At 33.8% G+C, this 23,373-nt stretch overlaps 1 protein-coding gene across 1 annotated transcript in view; it reads left to right on the top strand.

Moving 5' to 3' along the window:
- The window catches only part of LOC110261667 (glutamate decarboxylase 1-like), a 161,398-nt gene that overhangs the window by 121,376 nt on the left and 16,649 nt on the right, over nt 1–23,373 (top strand). The window contains exons 3-8 of the mRNA XM_084977346.1: nt 13,246–13,362; nt 13,801–14,043; nt 15,628–15,718; nt 19,043–19,155; nt 19,480–19,595; nt 21,146–21,225. Coding sequence (XP_084833472.1) covers nt 13,257–13,362; nt 13,801–14,043; nt 15,628–15,718; nt 19,043–19,155; nt 19,480–19,595; nt 21,146–21,225 — 749 coding nt within the window. The 5' untranslated portion in view covers nt 13,246–13,256. The remainder of the gene's footprint in view (nt 1–13,245; nt 13,363–13,800; nt 14,044–15,627; nt 15,719–19,042; nt 19,156–19,479; nt 19,596–21,145; nt 21,226–23,373) is intronic.

Below are 23,373 nucleotides of genomic sequence, written 5' to 3'. Positions count from 1 at the left end.
TCCAGACATGTTTCTATGACTGAGTATTCATTAGATAGTGGCCAAGGTTTGTCTCAGAGCTGGGTAAACCCAAATAGCTCTAATCATTCCCACTTTCCCATCTCTAACCCGAATGCATTCAACAGAGTATAGTGTAGAGTCATAACTAGCACCTTCAAATCTCTGTATGTTTAGACCCACAGTCTTGTTTGCTTGAAATGCTCTCCTACCCTTCTTTACAACTTAATTTCAAATCTAGTAAAAAGTTACCTTTACTTCTCAAACCTCCCAAATTCCCCCAAATTCTCTCAGGCAGAATGCTCCCCTATGTTTTATGCATCTCTCTTTTTTATCTAAACTACTTTGAATATTGCTTTCAGATTATTTGATTTTAGACCAGTTTTTTTAACTTTAGACAGGCTTCTTCTTAATTTGAGTCTCTTAGAGAATTTTTTTTTGTCTGCCCCTTAGGTAGGTCTTTTTGAAAGTCTCTTGTCAGTTTCACAATTCAGGCAAAAATGCCTTTCTCAAGAACCTGGGAGCCACTGCTTTGAAGTTTAATTATCAAGGAAGATCATGCCCTATCTCTGAGTCTGGTGGAAGGATAGGAGCCTAAATTAAGCAGGTAGTTGTAAACTACCTCTTGTTAAAAAAGTATGAGGAACTTGATTTTTCTTTTGAATAAAGTCAATTAGCACACACAGAAGGCCTGTGAATCCCCTTTTCCACAATCTCAGGTCTTAAAACTCTGAGGCCCTTAGAACTGGGCTCAAACTGAGTTCTGGCCTCTCTCCTCTACTGCCATAACTTTGCATAAAGTCTTCCTTACCTGTTAAATTTGTTCAGTGCAATTTTTGCTTTGATAATGTATAACTTACTTCAAGACTGCTTGGAAGGGAAGCTTTATTTCTCATTCTCATAGAAGCAACTTAAGTTGCTATTAGAAGTTATTTATAAAGTTCATTGAGAATGTTCCAAAGGAAAAAAAAAATAGAAAAAATCAAATTTAAGGAGTACCTTTTAGAGTAAATCTCAAAGTTTTTGCAAAAACCCATCAGTCTCTGTGGTTTCAATTGTTCATGTATGCAAATAGCTGTGTGATTATTTAGCATTTTTTGCTGTTTCCTTGTTGACTGCTTTTGGCTCTGGAATATACTGCCACCACACCTTACAGTGTTTATCTTTGGTGTGTATTTTGTTTTTATAAAATGACTTTGGCTAAGTAAATACATTTCTTTTTCTTTTATTAGAAGACTTAACGTTGTTTTGTAAAACATTTTCTCATGGATATCATTGATACACCCTAAATCTTTGAATTACTTTAAGATATTCAAGTTAGCTATTTCCTTTACCAGTTGCAAAAAAGTCTAGTTTTGTTATGAATGTGCCTTTATTTTAGAAAAACAGATGTTTGAAGTCATATAAGGGACTTGATCCCATTTTTTTTAATCTTTTTTTTCTTTTCTAGGGTCGTATCTGTGGCATATAGAGGTTCCCAGGCTAAGGGTCCAATCAGAGCTCTAGCCACCGGCCTACACCACAGCCACAGCAATGCCAGATCTGAGCCACGTCTGCGACTTACACCACAGCTCATGGCAACGTCGGATCCTTAACCCACTGAGCAAAACCAGGGATCAGAATCCACAACCTCATGGTTCCTAGCTGGATTCATTAACCACTGAGCCACGACGGGAACCCCTGATCCTATATATTTTTTTCTACGGACATGTTAGGAGAAACAAACATAAGACTGGCAAGTTCAGAACAGGGAAAAGACACAATATGAATGCTTCTAGGGCATTATTAATTGAATGCCAGAGTGTAGTGTTTACGAAATGTTATTGTTAAGTCTCTTATAATTTTCTCATAAAATATTTTGTCAGTTATTCCCTAACAACACATATTATTGTTAAAATAATATAGGAACAAAGGAACTAATATTATACTAGCTATATTTGTTAAGGTTTCGTTGTTTTTATTAAGTTCATATTGCCCTTGAAAATTTATAATATGCCCAGCTTTATACTATGTGGGACACAGCAAGGAGATGTTGAAATAGATTTTCAAAAAAGCTATACCAGTTTTGTTTAAAATACCTCTAATGCAAAATGTAGACACTGATTTATTATTTCATTTTACAGATGTTTATTAAGTCAATCAGTCCAGAAACTGATGGAAGCTGATAGATAACTGATAAATGATCACACCATAACAAAAGGATTTTAGGCAGGATAATTTGAAAGTCATATTAATGTTTCAAACTTATTACTATGAGTACAGTGACTGTCTGTCAAGAATGGTGATTAGGGAACAGGTTAGGAGACTATGTGGGAGAGAAGGATGGCCTAAACCAAGATATCAGAGATGTAATTAAGAGAAGTGTAAAAATACAGAAATATTGAAGAGGATAAGTCAAAAGTACCTAATTGATATATGGGAGATGTTGGAGAAAAGGGGGAGTAAGGGTTGAACTAGAGATAGAAATTTGAAATCATGACCACGGAAAGTAAAGTGAGAATTGAAAAGAGTCAGTGGTGAACTGTAAGTAAAGAAACATAGAAGAGAAATAGGAGCTCAGTAGAGCTGGTGATGGAGTGATCATTTCTAAGAGATAGGAAGAAAACCAAGCTAACACAATATTATAAAATACAAGATAAGGAAGTATTTGAGGAAGGAGGGAGTGGTCTCCAGGTTAAATTTTGGAGACAAGAAAGAGTTTCTATACCTGTTAAGGTAGAATATGAATTGAAGTGAATTGAATAATTGATTAAAAGTGAAGAAAGCACAGGTAGAATGATCTGTAAGTCAAGAAGCTTGACTTTTAAAGGAAATAAAGAAATTGTGTGATAAAAAAGAGGGTCATGTAGCTTCAAAAATGGAGGAATTTTTGAAATTGGTAAAGTTTTGAATATCTGTAAGGGTAAAGAAATCTGTATTAGCTTGTTAAGGCTTCTAAATAGCCATAGACTAAGTAACATAAACAACAGAAATTATTTTCTCTCAATTCTAGAGGCTAGAAGTCCTGAGATTAAGGTGTCAATAAGATTGGTTTTTGGAGTTCCCATTGTGGTGCAGTGGAAACGAATCCAACTAGGAACCATGAGGTTGCGGGTCCGATCCCTGGCCTCGTTAGTGGGTTAAGGATCCCACATTGCTTTGAGCTGTGGTATAGGTTGCAGATGGGGTTTGGATCTGGCATTGCTGTGGCTGTGGCATAGGCCTGCAGCTGTAGCCCCAACTCCACCCCCTAGCCTGGGAACCTCCATATGCCGTGGGTGTGGCCCTGAAAAGAAAAAAAAAAAAGATTGGTTTCTTTTAAGGCCTATCTTTTTGGCTTTGTAGATGATCATCTTTCTCTGTGTCTTTACTTGGTCTTCTTGGTCTGTGTCCTAATATCTTTTTTTCTATAAGGATACTAGTTATATCAGATTAGGACCCATCCTAATAACCCCATTTACATTTATCAGCTATTTAAACATCCTATTTCCAAATACAGGCACATTCTAGAGTACTGGGGTTGAAGAGTTCAACATTAGAGTTTTGTGGGGACACAATTCAACCTACAATATGCTCTGTTGGAGCTCTGTTACCTGTGAAAGGGAAGAAGTTGAAGTCATAGGAGAAAGAAAGGATTCAGGAGGGAGTGAGGTTCCTAAGGGAGATAGGATAGAATAAGATGCAGACAAGGATCAGCCACAGAGGGGGGATATTGCTTCAGATAACAGGGATGGAAAACTAGGTAGATGCAGATGCACTTAAGTTTATAGAGAAATTGGATTCCAATGGCTTTCTACCTTTATATGGTAGTAGCTGGGCTAAAGTTTTGAGGAAGACGTGCTTAGTGGGCAAGAGGCCAGAAAACAGTAAAACAAGAAGTTGATAAGAGAGTAAAAAAAATGAATGAACTAGGGGCCTCTGCTGGCTAGAAAAGGGACTAAAGCTAGGAAGGAGTTAATAGGAAGGTATTAAAGCCTGTGTCAGGCCCTGGAGATCTTAGGATTTAAGACTGATTAATTTGAAAAATAAAGCCTATGGGTTCTTGCTTTTTCTAACTTTTACTATTAGCTAAACCTATCAGTGTTTTATCTTCTCCAAACATTATTAAACTCTCTATATAAGAAAGTTGCTTGTTCTTTCATAGAGATTAATACAATCACCCAGTACATCCTTTTATACCAGATGTGCTTGGTTTACAGTATAAAGCATGTTTATTCACTATCTTGTGATGTTTTGAAAGATGTTGCCCTTGGGTTTAAGATTATAACACTCATTTTGAAGGAACAGAACCAAGGGTTAAAATGTCCATGGCTAATAATGAAGATTGTTTGTTGCTAAGGACAAATAGGTTGCAGCATGCACCTAGAAGTGGGAGGTGGAAAAATAATTTTTTGGAGAAATAGCTGGAAAAGAAAACAATGGTGGGGTTGGACTGGGGGAATAAATTTCACCTACAAGGGTATCATAGTAAATAAAATGAGAAATAGAATGACCACAATTTTGGCTGAGTTATAAATGTCTATTTTAGGTCTGTTTCATATAGTTTAGAATGTTTATCAGCTTCCTATATTATAAATTAATACTGTGCAATTATTAAACTCTGTTAAAATTTATACTTTCAAAGCAAGAATAGTAACCAGTGCATTTATTAAATATTTAAGTATCAAGTGATGCATTTTTCAATTTTTTTTTTAATTTTCTAAAAGTAGGGCTAGGCTGTCACATGATCCAAAATCACACTGATGATTCATCACTTTGATCACTTTCACTGCTGGCTCACCACTGCTATTGCTCCTAAGATGTAAATTCACAAAACTCCATCATGAAATGTGGGTCCTCCCTCACCTGCTGACTCTGCAGTTCCACTCCTGCTCCAACGTTCCCATGATAACAAAGAAATACATTATTTGATGATTTACAAAATGGAATGAAATGCATTGTACATGCTTATGCTCATCCAGAGTTTTTTGTATCTCAAAGAGCTTCACTCTTATTATTTCCACCTTCTTTCAAATTCATTTCTCTGCCACCTTTTTTCAGCCTTCCCTAGATGCAAGGATACTGCAGATTTGATTGTTGAGATGAACATGGGTAGAATCAGAACCTCAGAGTTAAGTAACTTCTGAGGGCCAGTGGTAATTTCAAAAAGTGAATTTTTGGATTTGGGTACAGATTGGCTGGACTCATCTATATTTGCATTATGGCGACCAGTTTGAGGAAGGGGAATATTTGCTCTGGGATAGATGGAGGATGCCAGGTAAAACTCATCTCAGTAAAAACAGGAGGATGTAGGGATGGCCCTCACAGCTTATTTGAAGGGAAGCAGTTCTTAAATGTCGTAGATTCAGTTCTGAGGCTGAAATAATTTTTTGTTCATTTGAGAAGTCTTAACTTGAATATATATTATATCCTAGGCATAGACGAGAGGCCAGAAATACAGAATAACCCTTCCTAACCCTGACAAGATCACATTCTAGCTGGAGATATAACTTGGTTTCTATGTATTGGTTGCCATGACTCAATCAATTATATGACTGTAGTGGTTCAAATATCTCTTGGGCGAAGTGGGTAAGGTGTAAGTAACTTTAGGAGAAGTAGGGAATCTTCATAAATATGATAAGGTTAGAACTGATTTTGAAGTATAGTTAGCTAGGTAGAAAAACAGGAAAGTACTCCAGGCAGAGGGGATAATACAAACAAAGACACACGGGGAAATGTTTAAGTGTTTAAACATAATTCATCTGCTCTAAATAGAGAAGTATTTTTTTTTTTCCCATGATTTTTCTCCAGAAAGAAACAACTAATCCTTATGTGGCCATTTAAAGTTTTAAAAAAATCCTTAAGGTAATTCAGTCTTGCAGAATTAAACATAGAAAGGGAACACTGCTGGGACACTATACCAGACTGGTGGGAATTAATCTAAAATGAAATCAAGCTGATGAGTTTACTAGTAGAATAAGTTATGATTTTATCCTATGCTATGTATGGAAATCTCTCCTAATTATAAGAAAGAATTGGTCACTAATTTATTTATAGCACAATCCCTTAAATCATATTTATTACCATTATTTTTGTATATTTCATAATTAAACCTGGCTGGCAACAAAAAACTGTAATCTAAAAGCAAAATGTGGAAAGTCTAGATGATTGCATGAGGTAGGTAATCAAGAGAAAATCGGTGTACATGTAAATGTCACCATTTCCTGATTAAAACTGTTTCTGGTTTAGAGTAGCAGCAAGAAATCCTACATATTTTATGTTATTTAGTTCAAGAGTTTGAAAAATCAAAAGGCAAATCACTCTGTTTTTTCAAATCTATAGCTTGTCAGGAGGAAAATAACCTTTCCACTTTAAATAAAATCCAAGGTTGTTTTGCTTCTGAAACACCATGTGCTGCTTTCTGTGAAAGTGAGAATTTGCACAGGAAGTTTGTCAATAGGATCACATCAGAGGAGGAAGTATTTCCAATGAAAGGATGTGAATGATGAGACAGAAGAATAGTAGCAAAAACAAAGCCATATATTTTTTTTGGTTGCAAAGGAATAGTCCTCGTAATACTCATGGTAGTAGATTGGAAGTGATTTCATGATTGGAGCTCTCAGATGCCTCCCTCTCTGTACCTGGAAGAGGAAGATGAATAAATCTCTAGAGAAGAGATGGGGAAGGCAATGATGTAAATTTGCATAACAACCATAACCTTGTTTACCATGCTTTTCCTGATAACATCCCATACCTGGTCTCCCCACCAAGCCTCCCACGTCTTCTTTTGTCTTTAGCTAAAGATGGTATTTAATGTGGTGGGTTGGGCCATTTTGGAGAGTTACAAAGTTTTTCTTCCTGAGTATCTTTCACGTATACAGGAGGTAAACAGATTACTAAACTTCTTTTTGTTTTTCTCCTGTTAATATGTCTTTATTACAGGTGGGTTTCAGCCAAGAACCTAGAAGGGTAGGCAGAAAAGCATTTTTCCTTCCCTCCAGACACATTGTAGTTAATAAATGTCTTTTGAATAAATCAGTGAATGAATGTACCACTCACTTGGCCTTGGTTTGTAGGATTAGAAGAAAATGTAATTACAGAGAATAAGTTCAGTCAGGAAGCTCTTGAGGTGTTGTTGGTAACTTAGAAGATGAGTGAGGCAAAGATGTGATAAAAAATTGACTCCCAAAGTGGAACTCTGATGTCGCAGAAACTGCAGATGCCTTGATTCTAGGTCATATCTCTAATAGTTTCTCTCTCCATATAACCTAACATTTAGTAATTAGGACTTTGATATTTTAAATTTAGAGGAAAAAAGAGACTATATTTACAATTTCCCCAGTATTTAAGAACATACAGTTTATGTATAGTTTCTTTTACAACAGAAATAAGGGATTCACAAATTCTTGCTCAATAATAATACAAAATATAAAGATGGTACTCTTGATGCTTTATTTCCTTGAATAAAATTTATTTTTTGGTCCTCACACCAAGAGATTTGGACCAAGCTGACAGAACTTGCTGAGGTTGTTTAATTCACTTCCTTAACCCAAAATAACTGTCTACTAAGTTTTTGGTTTTGCATCAGATCAGTATAAATAGGTGAGAAAGACACAATGCTAGTTACTTCAAGGAAATGATAATGTAGGCAATGAAATAGAATGTATAAAAATAATTACGTTGCAAGATATGTAATAAACACTCTAAAGTAAAAGCTCAGAATAAAACTCAAAATATTCTATAAGGAAATAAAATTATTTAATCATATAGTATTGAGAAAGACTGAGGGGATTCCTGTAGGCATAGGCAGGATTTCAAGTAATAAAGGAAATTTTGGAAAGGCATGTGAAATTGAGTTAATAGCAAAATAAATAAACTTAACCATTAACTCACATAAACTAAGGAAATAAATATATTTTGAACATACAAGACCTTATCTTGTATATTTAGATCACACAGGAGAATAAGTGAATGAAAACTAAAAGATGAATTGAACTCCATTGCTCCATCCTTATTACTGTTAAAAACTAGAGAGTTGAGCGATAAATGTACTATCCTCTGCTCTTTTCTAGTTAATCATCACCATCTCTGACAGTTTTAAAGCTTTCTAATGTGTAAACAAGAATCAAGATCAAGCTAATATCTCATTTTCAAATGGTATTCAATTATGTAAATCTCTGTCTTTGCTTTATTTGCATAGTAGTGTCCAGTGATTATAATGGGAGAGCACTTTTTCAAACTTCGAATGTTATTTGTGTAAGAAGCAAAATTTTTGCATAATACATCTTCTACAAGAGAGCCAATAGATAAATAATTCAGAGAATATTTATGAGTTTATTCATTTGTTTTATCTATAGATGAATTAATGTGCAAATAAATATTCATGAGCCCATTTGTGTTATTGGGTTTTTTTGGTAATATCCAGATGTTATTTTTTTCCTCTTCGCATTCAGTAATAATCATCTGAGATTCAAATGCAAACACTAGTTGTCATACCTGTCCATCATTAGAGAATGAATAATAAATCTCCATGAGGAAAAAAAAAACATTTAACTTACTGCCTCCTTCTAAAGAAGACAATATCATTGGAAATCATATTTACCTCAGAATAATTTTGTATCTATAACATCTGTGTTTATGAGGCAGCATCTTATATTGCAAGTATTCTAAAGCTTTTTGGTCTCAGGAAAATTATTGAAAAATTTTCAAAAATTATTGAAATGAAAACCTCAAAGAACTCATTGTATGTGTGTTATATCTAATAATTCAGATACATTAGAAATACTGTAAATTAAAAATGTTTAAAACATTTATCAATTTATTTAAAAGCAGCAATTATAAAGCTATTATATATTATATAAACAATACGGTTTTTATAAAAAATTCTATTTTCCAAAACAAAATAAAAATAGTACTAGCATTTACTTGTTAGCCCCGTACAGACTAGTTTCTGTTGTTAATATTTTATTGCAACTTTTTAGCAAATACAACCAATATTCTCCACACTGCCTAATGTGACAGTCACTCCTCATCCTATGTCCTTAAACTATTAATTTTATCTGCTGAATTTGAGAAGAGTATTAGTAATTTTTTTTTTGCTTAAAAGACAAATCAAAAAAAATTTAAATGTAAGATTAATGACCTGATAACTTTTTCTGAACTATCATCATTTCCAATATTCTTCATTCCTTTGCATAGAAACAAGTTTTTTATTTTGTCTATTCGTTTGGCCGTGCCCCTGGCATGTAGAAGTTCCCAGGCCAGGGAGAGAACCCGAGCTACAGAAGTGACAGTGCTGGATCCTTAACCCACTAGACCACTCGGCAACTACAAGACAAGTTCTAAAAATATCTTTTTATAATTTTTATTTAACCCTAAGAGTGTCCTTTAATGTATCCTGTAGCGCTGTCAAATTCACTTCTGTTTGTGATATAGAATTCTGCCTTTTAGTCTTTGCTTTCAATACTTTAAAGAAGTCTTTTCATTACCTTCTGACCTACATTGTTTCTTGTGAGAAGCTCTTGATCGTTATTAAGTTTTAGTCCCCTGTAATTAATGCATCTTTCCTTCTAAGTGCTGTGACTTTTTAAAAATAATTGCTTTTAGCAATTTGATATATGCGTCCTGGTGTGGTTTTCTGTCTGTTCATTCACTTTGGGATTTGTTGAGCTGTCTGGGATCTTGGATTACAGTTTTCATCAAATCTGCAAAATTTTTTTAGTCATTACTTTTTCCAACTTTTCTGCTATTCCTTTCCTTCTGGAATCCCAACTGAAGATACATTAAGCTTCATTATTTTGCTGCATATATGTATATGATTCAGATCATATTTTTTCAGTATTTTTTATCCCTATAAATTCAGTTTGAATAATTTTTATTGGCTTTAAATTCATTAGTTTTGGGTCCTTCCCCCTACCCCCCACCCCCATAACCTCTAATCTTCTATTTGGCCATTTTAGGGAATCTTTAATCTAAGATATTTTATATTGTTACTCTCTGAAATCCAGCACGGAATTATTCATCCCTATTAGCCCATATTCTAAATCATTCTTCACAATGTGGGCTTTGAGAAAATGTGGGAACTTTTGAGAAAAGAAATATAAATTATGTGTGTTAACAGACAGAATGTAAAAATATGAAATGGCAATTCAGTTCCCTCAATGTAGAGAGCCATTTATTTAGACATGCCTCAAATCACCCAGATCATTGAAATCATTAATTTTGAAAGCAAATAATCAATATTGCTTTATGTATTAATATTTTATACTGAAGTAAAAACATACATTTACTGAACATAGTTTAAAATACAACATGACAAGGTGAATTTAGAAAGCTACTAGGTGGGAAGAAAAGTATGCTATGTTTCACATGGCTGTGGCTGTGGCATAGGCCGGCGGCCACAGCTCCGATTAGACCCCAGCCTGGGAACCTAGAAAAGACCAAAAAAAAAAAAAAAGTATGCTATGTTTTTTAAAGAAAATTAAGAGATCAAAATTGGAAGCTCTGTGTTTTGGTCTGGGGTTAAATTACTTCATTGGCTGTAGCTGGTTGTACTTTGTAGGGGTAAACTCCCTAGGTTTTCTATAAAATAGGTTCTACACTATTTTAGAAACTTTTGTTAGAATTATATATCTAAATAATGTGGTGATTTATAAAAAACAAAAGAAAAAAAATAAAGCTTTCAACTTTAAAGAACAGGCTAATAAAAGAAAGACGTCCTATAGTCTAGAAACAAAAACTACAAAGAACAACATGGGTTCCAGTATATTTTATGATTGTGATCTTTTCTCCTTACAACATGTGAAATAATATGTTTGCAAGTGCTTATGGGAAAATTAAAGTGAAATGAAAGATGAAAGAGTCACATGAATGTAAAGACCAGATACTTCAACACAGCAAGAGCTTTTTACTTTGTACTTTGTGTATTCAGAACATTGTGCTTCATGGTATTATTAAAATAACTTCTCAAAGGTGAAAAGAAATTCTCCCAGAAAAGATTAGTGACTTATGAAAACAAATCAAACCTTACAAAGTAAACACATATCATTATGTCCTCTGGGTATTTATAAAGTTATCTTTTCATTCCACAGTTTTAGTTGTTTACTCTACCTTCAAATTTATCCTTCTATTTGAACCCAGACAATTAGTTGTAGATCTATAGGTAAAAGTTGTAATTGTTAAAAGGAAGTTGAAACAAACACATTTTTTTCACATTAAATCATACTTTTAAAATGCAAATGATGCTTAAATACAAATCCACTGCAATTATCTCTCAGTTAATTCTCTAAATGAATAAAAGCATTGTATCCCTGCCTATTTTACAAATAATGGAATTGCTCCAAATTTTTGTGCCATCAAAAAAAAAAAAAAAAGACCTTGAAAGAGTCTGTTATAAATCACAGCAGTTATACATCTTTAATGGTCAAGTTCTTTTTCATTACATAAAAGCACACTCTGCATCCAGGTATTCTATTAAAGTAGATATTCGTTTTTCACTGTACATGGATTTCAAGGAGAGTGGATATAACCCAGCAAGTAAGTTGAAGTTTTGTGAGAAGAAATGAAAATTAAAAATGCATATTGTCAAAGTCTTGCTTATTTTCTATGATTATTAATTATTAATATAGACAGAGCATATTAGCAATCTTTGTCATGCATTTAAAACAAGCATTTTGTTATTAAATATTAATTTAATGCAGTTTTAGGTTGCAGATCAGTTGAACTATTAATAGGATATAATTCTTATGCCAGTATATAAAATCTTCTGGTTTCTACATAATTTCTGCATGAATGTTCTGTAATATTGTTTCATGTATAACATTTTTTAATTTTACTTTTTCTTGTCATTTTCCCCACTATTTAAAAGAAGTAATTCTTCTAAAGCTCTAGTCACTTTGATGTTTATTTATTATCAATTATTATTAATTGTTTATATCAGTGAAATTTTAAAAAAAAGCATTTTTCCTCTAGAAAAAATTGTACAAAGAATTAATATATGTCTGCTAGGTCAGCATGTAATATGGAAATTTATTTCTAAGTATCTTGCATTCTTTGTGAATCATCTCACATTTCTATAATTTATGCTATTTCATGCATCAAGATTTATGGAAAAAGCTATGATAGAACACTTTAATCTGTTATATGTAAACATTTTAAAATGCTTAAATGTATCAATGCTTAAAAATTAAACCAAATTAATCTTGCTGTTAACAAATGCAATTTGGATTATTTAGGGAGATAGATTATTTTATTCTAATAAAATCTATTAGAACTGGTAACAATACCACCAAGCTTATCAATAAAATCTATAAAATCTATTAGAACTGGTAACAATACCAAGCTTATCGAATCAAAACTATAAAACTTAGCCATCAATCATTTTCTGATTACCTCATGTTCTTTCTACATAGCTACACGTAAGCAAGTTGATTTTATAAATTATAGTTTGTACTTTATTTTCCCCCTCCATTGCCCACAACATAGAACAATGCTTAACAGTGACTTGTTTACTTGACTAGAGATTTGGTTAATACTTTTTCTGAAGAAGATACCACAAGACTTACTATTTTCAAATACTAATTTTTAAAGAGGATAGATAACTTAATGGTTTTTGGACCTAAGCACCTGTCTGTAAATTCTAGTTCTACCATATATAAAGCTATTATTGTTAATAATAATAGTGTTTACATCATGAACCAAGTAATGAGGATTGAGTAGAATAATACATATGAGATACTTAGAACAGTGCCTTAACCATAGCAATGTGCTCGATGAGTGTTAGTTGTTACTATTACTTAACTCCTTTAAATTTGTTTAATGTAAGGACATTTATCTGCATAATGGGAAAGATTCCTTATCTTGTAGGATTATTGTGAGGATTAAAATATGTGCAAAGCACATGGGGCTTTTAGTGTGTAGTAGACATTGTTAATGTTTAAATGTTAATATCTGTGAGAGGAATCTTATCATGTAGTAGGCATTATTGTTTACAGTTAAACATGATAGGTCTTACTGAATTCCAAATCCTCTACACTAAACTGATATAAATATAACAAGTAAGAATTATGCCATTTGCTCCTTAAGTAATTATAAAAGAGCATTACATAATTTCAGTAGAATTAATGCTTCTCTCCAGTTTATACCTAAACACCACAGATCACATGTAAATGTAAATAAAAATTTCAAATGTTATGAATTTCTTGGAGGCATCTATTTGGTTACAGATAAAAGCAGTGAATACATATTGTCAGTATGTTTTAATAATCACAAATACTTCTTTTCTCAACTCAGATGGGAAACAGATGAGAAAAAAGTCTGTTCATCCTTTTCAGTCAACTGACAATGATGTGAAAAAAGAAGTTAACACTGAGAATTTAATGACTAATTTATCAAATTCATATGCTTCAGGTATGGATGCCATTAACAAATGTTACTTAATTGGTTTTTTTTTGTCTTTTTTGTTTTTATAAAATTTTATTTCCTCTACATATTTATTGAAACAATTATAACTTCCTTAAGACCTGATCCTTTAACTTCTTTTAAAAGTACAATTAATGGCTCATTTTTTTGACAAGACAATCAAATAACATCCATCTAAGAGAACTTGAAGGGACAGTTTCTCTGAACAATGGTGTTAATCTAAAATAGCTAATTTTTGGTAAAAACTGTTACACAGTGGGACTTCGAAGATTATTTGTAGGATTCAGACAAATGCAACTTCATTTGCTATTTTGACATAGCCTTTTAATATCTTTAATTTCCAATGATCAAAACTCTATCCCATGGTGATTATCTTTGGCTCTCTAGTTACTGACCTTACTGTTTATATCTTTTTTTTCTCTCTAGATTTGTTGCCATCCAAAGATGACAAAGATTTAACAAAATGTTTTCTGCTACAAGTGGTAAATATTCTTCTGCACTACATCGAAAAAACTTTTGATGTCAAGAGTAAGATATTGGACTTTCATCATCCTCATCAACTTCTTGAAGGTTTGGATGGGTTTAACTTACAACTGTCTGACCATGCTGAGTCTCTGGAGCAGTTGCTTGTTGATTGCACAGATACCTTAAAATATGGCGTTAAAACAGGTGATTTTCAAATTTGTGCACCCAAACTGGAGACTGAAATGAATAGCCTTGAGTCTATAATTGTGTTGAAAAATATTCCAACTGTATTCATTTTTATTTAAAACATTTGTCTAGTTCATTTTAAGTTGGTGTTGTCATATATGAATTGCTTATTAATAAACAGAGAAAAGTAAATAAAATGATTTTGGTTTGGGGAGTTATATCCCAATGGCAAATAATGTACAGTTTTTATTTTCCTTTTTTCATTTTTTTATTTGATCATATTCAATATTGATGCTCAATTTATTATCTTTATTTGTCAATAAAATATAGAGTGCTATAATTATGTATCTGTATAATTTATATATACATCCTATATTTCAGAAGGTGTTTTTTGATTAAATTAACACTGTTGTAACTTGATTCTTAGTCGTATGAAGGAATGATATTTACAGGAACAAATGCTATTTGAATAGGCTGTAGAGGCAAAAAAGAGATTTGTCTGCACACCATCTTTAAGACCTATGGTAAAACTAGTGCAAAGAACAATCCATTGGGGGCTAAGAAGGGGAAGATTAATTTAAACTGAGTTGAATGTAGATTGTTCAATATGATCACCAATGCTTGGCAATTCTTTCTTAATCTAAATCTTCAAAAAGTCATTATAAGATAGACCTAAGGAGTTCCTGTTGCAGCACAGCGGAAACAAATCCACTGGTATCCATGAGGATGCGGGTTCCATCCCTGGCCTTGCTCAGTGGGTCAGGGATCTGGCATTGCCTTGAGCTATGGTATAGGTTGCAGACATGGCTCAGATGTGGCTGTGGTGTAGGCTGGCAGCTGCAGCTCCAATTTGACCCCTAGCCTAGGAACTTCCATCTGCTCAGGGTGCAGCCTTAAAAGCACATGCACCCATGTGTGCGCGTGCACACACACACACACACACACACAGACCTAACATTTTGTCCAAAAAAAAATTGATAAGCAGCTTTTGAGAAAAATTATTTAATATTTTAGGTGCCCCCTCCCCCATTCACTGAGGTGGCTGTACAAAACCCATTCTTAGTCTTTTTACTTTAGATGTGTTTCGCACTCTTATGCAAGCCTTTTCTCAATTCATTGCCTTCTCATAGCTGCTCCTCACACTCCTAATGATTCATCCCCACTTTTGGAAACAAACTTTAAATCTTCCCTAAATGATGACTTCCTCCAAGCAGCCATCTCTGGAGATTGCCTCTCCTGCTTTCCTGACTGTCTTAGATCCCCAAGGAATGGTCTTAGAATATCCTGAGCTTTCCTTGTGGTGATTTTTTTTTACTGTAATGAAACACCATCTGTGTCATTCTTGGATTATTATCTTTTCTTCTACCTGTCAGTGAGACCCCCATGGTAGCAGCTATGTCCACCTTTATGCCCATCAAATCCCTAATACCCTGCACTGTCCCTGCATATGACAGTTGCTCACTAATGTTTCCTGAATGAAATAAAGTGTACTTGATTTATGTTAACTGACAAACTACAATAAAACTTAATGGCTTTTTAGCCCCGTGTTTTTATTTTGACCCATCTATAATTTTGTCTTTTTTTTATTTTTTATTTTTTAAGGACATCCTCGCTATTTTAATCAGCTCTCCAGTGGGCTGGATGTGATTGGACTTGCAGGAGAATGGTTGACAGCCACTGCAAATACCAACATGTGAGTATCCTTCTGGGTCTAAAGAGTGTGATGCTATTAGACATCCAAGCAAGAGTGAAGATGTAAACTATGAAAGTTACATTTTTCTGGATATGATGTTTACCTTATCATAAACACCTAGTTGATACCCTGAGAGAAGTTCAAAGAAGCTGCTACTTGTGTAACATTTTGTAATTGACCTTGTCCCCTGCACAGTCTTTCTCTAGAAATGCTCAGGATTTGTATTTCTTGTTAAGCAGTAAAGTTCAGTTGATTAGTCTAAGTTATTAGTGTGCAGACTGGGAGTCCAGCTCTAGAACTAGAATCATTTCAACACTACCCAAAACAGCCCAGAGCACATAGCTGTCTAAAAGACACACTCAGGTATATGAAAAATTGCTTGAATATAAATTAGAATTTCAGTCTGCTCGAAGGTGAAGAAAGTAAACTATTAAAGTTAAATCAAACTCTAATGTGAATCTTTAAAAATTTTGACCTTTGCCACAGGAAAACTTTCAGTTATATAAAAATTAGATATGATGCTGTAGTGTTTTGAAGTAAAGGTAATTTAAGGGCAATATATTTCAAGGTTATAAGGGATAGGGAAATGATTGGATATGAAATTGAAAGGAACAGTCTGTGTCAGATGTTAATATAATTTAACTAGCAATCAAAAGAGATAGCTGGTAGAAATTTAAACTTTAAAACCAAGAACTAAACATTTATGAGAAGCGACTGCTTTGCTATGTGGGAAAATTGTGGTTTATTTTAACTGTTTAGTTGTCATTGAGATGTTAATGATGAACAGGATTTCATAGATGTGGAATGCATATAAAAAATAACCTACACAGTTTACTGTTATTTTTGATTTTATTGCTTGATTGTGGTCCTTTATTTAAACATGCTTAGAGCAATACTTTAAAAAATCATGTCTTTGAGACTTTTTTTTTTTTTTTTTGCTTTTGCTTTTTAGGGCCACACAAGCAGCATATGGAGGTTCCCAGGCTAGGGGTCCCATCGGAACCTCTAGCCTATGCCAGAGCCACAGCAATGCCAGATCCAAGCCGCATTTGCGACCCACCACCTCTCATGGCAATGACGGGTCCCCGACCCACTGAGCGATGCCAGGGATCGAACCTGTGTCCTCATGGATCCTAGTCAGGTTGTTAACCACCGAGCCACGAAGGAAACTCCATGTCTTTGAGACTTTATGATGGATTTATATATTACATAAATTATTACATAGAGCTCAATCTGTGAATATTACTCCTCTATTCAGAATCCCATTGTTATGAGACTTATTCATTCACTGTGTGAGAAAAATACAGATTCTTGGTTTAAACAGAGAAATAGTGGAAAGAACACATAGAAGATGCAAAGTGAAAGGATTTGAGAGAGCATTCTTTACCTTTGACTTTTTTTTCTTTTAAATGAATAGATATTTCTTACCATGATCTAAGATAGTGGAAAAGCATGTAAGATAGAATTAAAGAGAATCAGATTTGAGTCCTAAATCTACCATTTAGTAGGTCCCTGTTGTCTAAAAATAACAATGTCTACTCCATGGAATTTGAACATGATCAAAAAGGTAATGCGTGTAGAGGCTGAAATCGACACAACATATTCTGGCAGAAATGAGCCTCATTGAATGGATATCTCTAAGACCTGTTTCTTATTTTGTCTCTTAGAATTAGAAACTTAATTCTATCAAGCAGTGGGTTTTCTTGGCCTGGGTCTTTGTGCAGAGCCCTGGGCAAGAGCTTATGTATTACTGCCTCATTAGGACATGCCATCAAGAGAAGCAGGATTGAGGGAAAATTAGGGCTGTCAGGACAGGAGAGAGGGTAACATGAGGGGCATCCTGGGTCCAGCTACCACTTAGTATAAGCAGAAGTGAGTGTGATCTCCTGGGATTTAGTGTCCTTCTATAAGTAAATGACTGTTTCTAAGATCAGTCCCTCTGCAGGGAGCAAGGGGGAAGAATTTATTCCCAATCAGATTTCCAATGGCTAAAGGACTCAGGATGGGATGTTAGGCTCCCCACACATAATGGCTGGGCATTCTTGGGACTCCCAGTTGCTTCCATGATTTGTCTCACTAAAGGCAAAGCCAGTGACTGCAAATGTGAGTGGGAGGAGATTCTCCTTTGGGTTGTAGGTGTGTATGAGTGAAAGAGGTCACTGTGCTGGTTGGGCCCTAATAGAATCCAAAGACCTGAGAGACAGAGAAAGTCAAGAACATCTGAAATGGGACATAACCAGTGCCTGATAGTGGTATCCCTATATAATTATAAATAAAGTGGTCTTTAAAAATTTTTTGAGGACAAAGAAAAGATTTCTTGAGAATAACTGAACCCAGTCTTTGATTTCAGAGGCCACTGTAAATAGTTCATTGTTTACTGCATACATATGGTATATATTGAGAAAAGCTTAAATGCTTCTGCCTTTTTTTTTTTTTCTTTTTAGGCCCTCACCTGTGGCATATTGGAGGTTAGGGGTCGAACTAGAGCTGCAGCTGCTGGTCTGCACCACAGCCACAGCAGGGTTGGATTTAGCTGTGTCTGTGACCTACACCACAGTTCACAGCAACACCAGATCCTTAATTCACTGCACAAGGCCAAGGATCGAACCTTCATCCTCATGGCTATTAGTTGGGTTCGTAACCCACTGAATCACAATGGGCACTCCTCAGTGAATTTTTTTTTAATCCCAGCTTCTTTCTGTGGAGTTAGTTTCGCAGTGTGACTCAGAGGCAAGTCCCCATGATGGTCCTCTCAGAATCCTTTTCCATGGGGCCTCGTTGTTCTTGTACCATTTTTTGCTCCTGGCTTTTATTAGAAACATAATAGTTTTTAACCCCTTTCTGGGGGGTGTGTTTACTCACAGTATAATCTTTAGGTGAAAACATTTATCAATCAATTTTTAGAAAAGGCTCTTTCATATTCTGCCAAATAAGGATTGTCTGTAGCTCTAGATCTCTGTCCTTATACTTTGTCCACTAGGAAATGTGCATATATTTTCTTGATAACTGGATATTTTCTCTTGTTAAGAGTACTAACAGTATTGTGAGTTTGTGCTGAAGGGATGGGGCTGCTTTCAAATTCCTTTTGGTGGAAGATGAATTTCCCAGCCACTGCACAAAACAGTGGAAGCCATGACACTTTCTTTGTAAAATGAATATAGCCTTGATCTGGAAGGGGCAACTTAGAGCATATAAAATTTAACCATCTCTTGCACAGTCTATTATAAAACATAAAAATGTGTATAATCTTATCTAGCACATAATTTTATTTATCATCTTCTATATGATACAATTCACAGTAGAATTTCTATGCATGTATTATAGGTTTACATATGAAATAGCTCCAGTATTTACTGTCATGGAAACAATTCTGCTCAAGAAAATGTGTGAAATTATTGGCTGGGGAGAAACAGAAGCGGATGGAATATTTTCACCTGGTAAGAAAGAAGTTTATAAGATAAAAGATATAGCTTATAAGGAGACACTCAAAATATATTTCAAGTAACATGACTGTTTTTAAGAGATGCATGTTCATAAGCCATTGGGTTGGTTATCATTATAAGTATAGTTTTTTGGAAATTTAAATGTTGTGAATTGTGTCATTTGAGCTTTCTCTTAACACCTTCAAGGAAGCCTATTTTTAAAAATAACATCAGTAATTTGGCACAATTTTGTTTCAGAAAACTCTCAAATTGTCATGATTTCAATCAATGTTTCTGATTTTTGAAGTTAGATTAACAGTCGTGATTTCTCTTCTATAGGTGGGAGTATATCGAACCTCTATGGTATATTAGTAGCTCGTTATAAGCAATACCCAGAGATAAGAACAAAAGGCATGAGAGCACTTCCATGCATTGTATTATTTGTTTCCGAACAAGTAAGTATCAAATCTAGATTTTCAAATTTTTAAGAACCTTCCAAGTGACTGATAAAGTAATTGAAAGACTAAGAACATTAGTTTCATTTTTACACTAAATGAATTCAGTAATCTCTGTGTCTGGATTAACATATTGATATCGGAAAGGGAAAAACAACTTTCCCATCGATGGAGACTCTACACATTAGCAATACAAATAATTCCGGTTGAAATTCTATTTCAACATAGGAGAAACTAACAGAAAAAAAAAAATGGGAGTATAAATATAAAACATTCTTCTCTCTTTACCAGAAACATCAAACCATAAAAATTTAAAAGATTTAAGGGTTCTCTTTAACTTTGCATGAAGAGAACAAGAATGTGATGAATATTTTATTTTTCCAGTTAGGACCGAAAGAGTCAGTGAAATGAAAGCTTTATTTTTATAGGTCCTCAGCCAAATGTTTCCGATATTGACAATATATCCACTTAGTTTTAATGTTCCAACCCTAGGCATAAGATCAGAACTTATTTAAAAAAAATCAATTCATCCTCTAGTAAATCAATCACTTTTTTTTCTACTATGGTAACATTTATAATCCTAGAGTGTAACTGTAGTCCCAGCTTGAGCATTCTACCAAAACGTACTTGGAAACACAGGGTTTTCTTTAAAATGTCCCTGTTTGCAATGGCCCTCTTTCACCAAACTCATATTGGCATTATATAAATGCATATTATCAAGTTGGAGACCACTGCTGCATACTTAATTTACTATAAAACTTTAATACAATTGAAGATACTTGTTTACAAATATCATTTTTGTCATTTGACATATACTTTTTAAATATAATGAGCAAATAAGCTGAAATTCCATAATGTAGATTTTTTAAAAAATCATTTCCTTTTTAACTGTGTATTCTCTGTTAAATGAAAATATGGTTAGGGTTTTAAATTCCTCTATTTTTTTCTCTCATACGGTCTTTTCCTGGCAACTAAAAATAGCTCAGGCCAAGTTTATCTTTTGAGCTGCTACTACCTCCATCTTACCGATCCTATTTACATTGTACAAATGATACAAGGAGATAGAAGTCACCCAGAAGGCAAGAAATCAAGGTAGATGTCAAAGTCATACATAAAAATTGTAAGCAGAAGAATCGATGCATTTCTTCAGGCCTTACTCTTTAAAAAAAAAAATCAATAATGCAAGACTTAAAGCTGTCTGTAACATGTAAGGATTTACCTGGAGGATATTAGCACTAAATTTATAAATGACATGATTCATGTGTATACAGAGAACTGGGATGTTTAAACTTCTCCTGCACGTGAATAGCTGCATGTGAAGGTTCTATAACAGTGCCTTCTAGAAAGAGGTACTATAACCTTCATCTCAACAAATGTCTTGATAAGGGTTGGGAAATATGTCTTGAGAACTGTCCTTGTGTATATACATATGTCCATGCACAAACCCATTCAAACCTATGTGTATATGCCCTAGAGTAAGTGATGCACTACTGTAAGTGATGATTTAATGCAGAAAAATTAATACTTTTCCTGTTTTCATTTTTACCAAGGGTCATTATTCAGTAAAAAAAGCTGCAGCAATCCTTGGTATTGGAACTGATAATGTAATTGAAGTAAAATGTGATGAGCGGTATGTTTCTTAACACATTCTCAAAATATTTTATCATTATGTTTCAAATGAATATTAAAATCCCATTTTTCTATTATCCCAATTTTTAGCAAGAATACTCTCCCAGACAAGTGTCAATAATTTTAACTAGAATTAAGAAAGAAGCACTGAAGTTATCCTATTTTACTGTCAAGATTTCTTTATTAAATGTAGTGTTGTACAAGCAAGGTTGCCACATATCTGTTCCTTGCTTTAAGTGTATTGAACTATTGATATAATGATATTTGGAGGTAAAAAAAAGAAGTTGTAACTGCATTAGAAATCTGCAGAGTGAAAATGTATGTCCATTTGTCCTGATCTTACTTTTCATAAGTAAACTGCTGTGCAAATACATATATTACGGAAGATTATTTTGATGCATATCAAATTTATTCATACATTTATGCATATCAAATTCTGTGTTGTACTCTGCAACTTAATCTTTTAATTTCTTTGACTCTAGAATGTCTTAGAAATCCTATCCCATGAATTTATAGTGACCTTCCTTATTCTTTTTTAATTACTTCAGAGTTTTCCAATTTATAAATGTAACATAATTTCAAAAATATTGCATAAAAGAGTTTTTACCTAGATTTTAGTATTTAAGAACAATGCTTAAATGAATGTAATTATACAAACATATTTGTATCCATTTGAATTCTCAAATGAATTCCTAAAATTTAAATTGTTTCAAAAAATATCTGCATTTACAATTTCATAAAGATTTTTATTTGCCATTCAAACATTTTTGAGTTAACTGCTCATCTTATCTATCATGTGAAGCTTGAATGTTGTCAATGTTTCTGTATTTGAAAATTCTGATAGACAAAAATCATGTTTATTTGTTTGAAACAAAGGACATTTAATATACTGATTAGGCCAATTGTGTATTGCCATGATCTGTCTGTTCCTATTCTTTGCTCATTTTTTTTTTTAATTTATTTTTTGTCTTTTGTCTTTTTGTTGTTGTTGTTGTTGCTATTTCTTGGGCCGCTCCCGCGGCATATGGTGGTTCCCAGGCTAGGGGTCGAATCGGAGCTGTAGCCACCGGCCTACGCCAGAGCCACAGCAACGCGGGATCCGAGCCGCGTCTGCAACCTACACCACAGCTCACGGCAACGCCGGATCGTTAACCCACTGAGCAAGGGCAGGGACCGAACCTGCAACCTCATGGTTCCTAGTCGGATTCGTTAACCACTGCCCCACGACGGGAACTCCCCTCTTTGCTCATTTTTTATTGGTAGTTTATTATTTATTGGCTTGGAAAAACTTTATATATTGAGAAATTCTGAAATACAAAATATCTTGCAACTATGTCTTATATGTTCATGATTCGATACTTTGATTTTATTTATATAGCCCCAGTGTATTTCCTGAGAATCCCTCCCCTAGAAATTTTGCAGCTTTTTTTTTACTATTATGAATAAGATATTATCTATCATTTAATTCACAATAATTAGTTTAAAAGAACATAAACTTAATTTACATTTTCATACTTAAATTACTTAATTTACGTAATCAACTACCCAGTTGATCAGCAGTCTTACTATTTTTAAAACTTTTCCAGGTATACATACACAACCACATGTACTCAAATTGGTTTAAAAATTTTTTTTATCTATGTATCTATCATCTACCTTTCATTATCATCTAGCTAATAGATTGTTTCTTCAGAAAAAAAATACTATAATATTGATAGTGGTGAGCATTCTCATCTTATTTCTGACTTTAATTATGGCTTTCAAAAAAATCATCAGTAGACATTCTGGCTTTTAATCTGGCAACAGGGTGGAGTAGGAAAATATTACCTTTTGTTCTTAGAAATTTTCTGCAAAGACGTGTGAGGCCATCTGATTTTGTGACACCCTCTTTCCCTCCTCCCCAGTTTGGATACCTGATTTTTCTACCTTGATGTCAAGAGGTCTTTATTTTATAATTTAAAGTTGACAATGAGAGAGAGAGAGGTCATTTTGTATATTTCTTAGAAAAACTAGAATCTTCTGATTTGTAAGTAATGCAGATTTTAAGATGACTGCATAGTAAACTAAGCATTTTTTTTAAAAACTCAAATAACAGGATATTTAACATTGGTTCTAGGGAACTGAGCATTTACTTAATACTTATTTTTAC

This window comes from Sus scrofa, chromosome 1 (assembly GCF_054392235.1).
Source record: "Sus scrofa isolate SSC_HxYL_T2T_F1_AM1 chromosome 1, Sscrofa_HxYL_maternal_Yorkshire_Landrace_v2.0, whole genome shotgun sequence".
NCBI classification, from domain to species: Eukaryota; Metazoa; Chordata; class Mammalia; order Artiodactyla; family Suidae; genus Sus; species Sus scrofa.
Note: the sequence above shows the minus strand (reverse complement) of the source record. Positions and strands in the feature narration are given on the sequence as shown.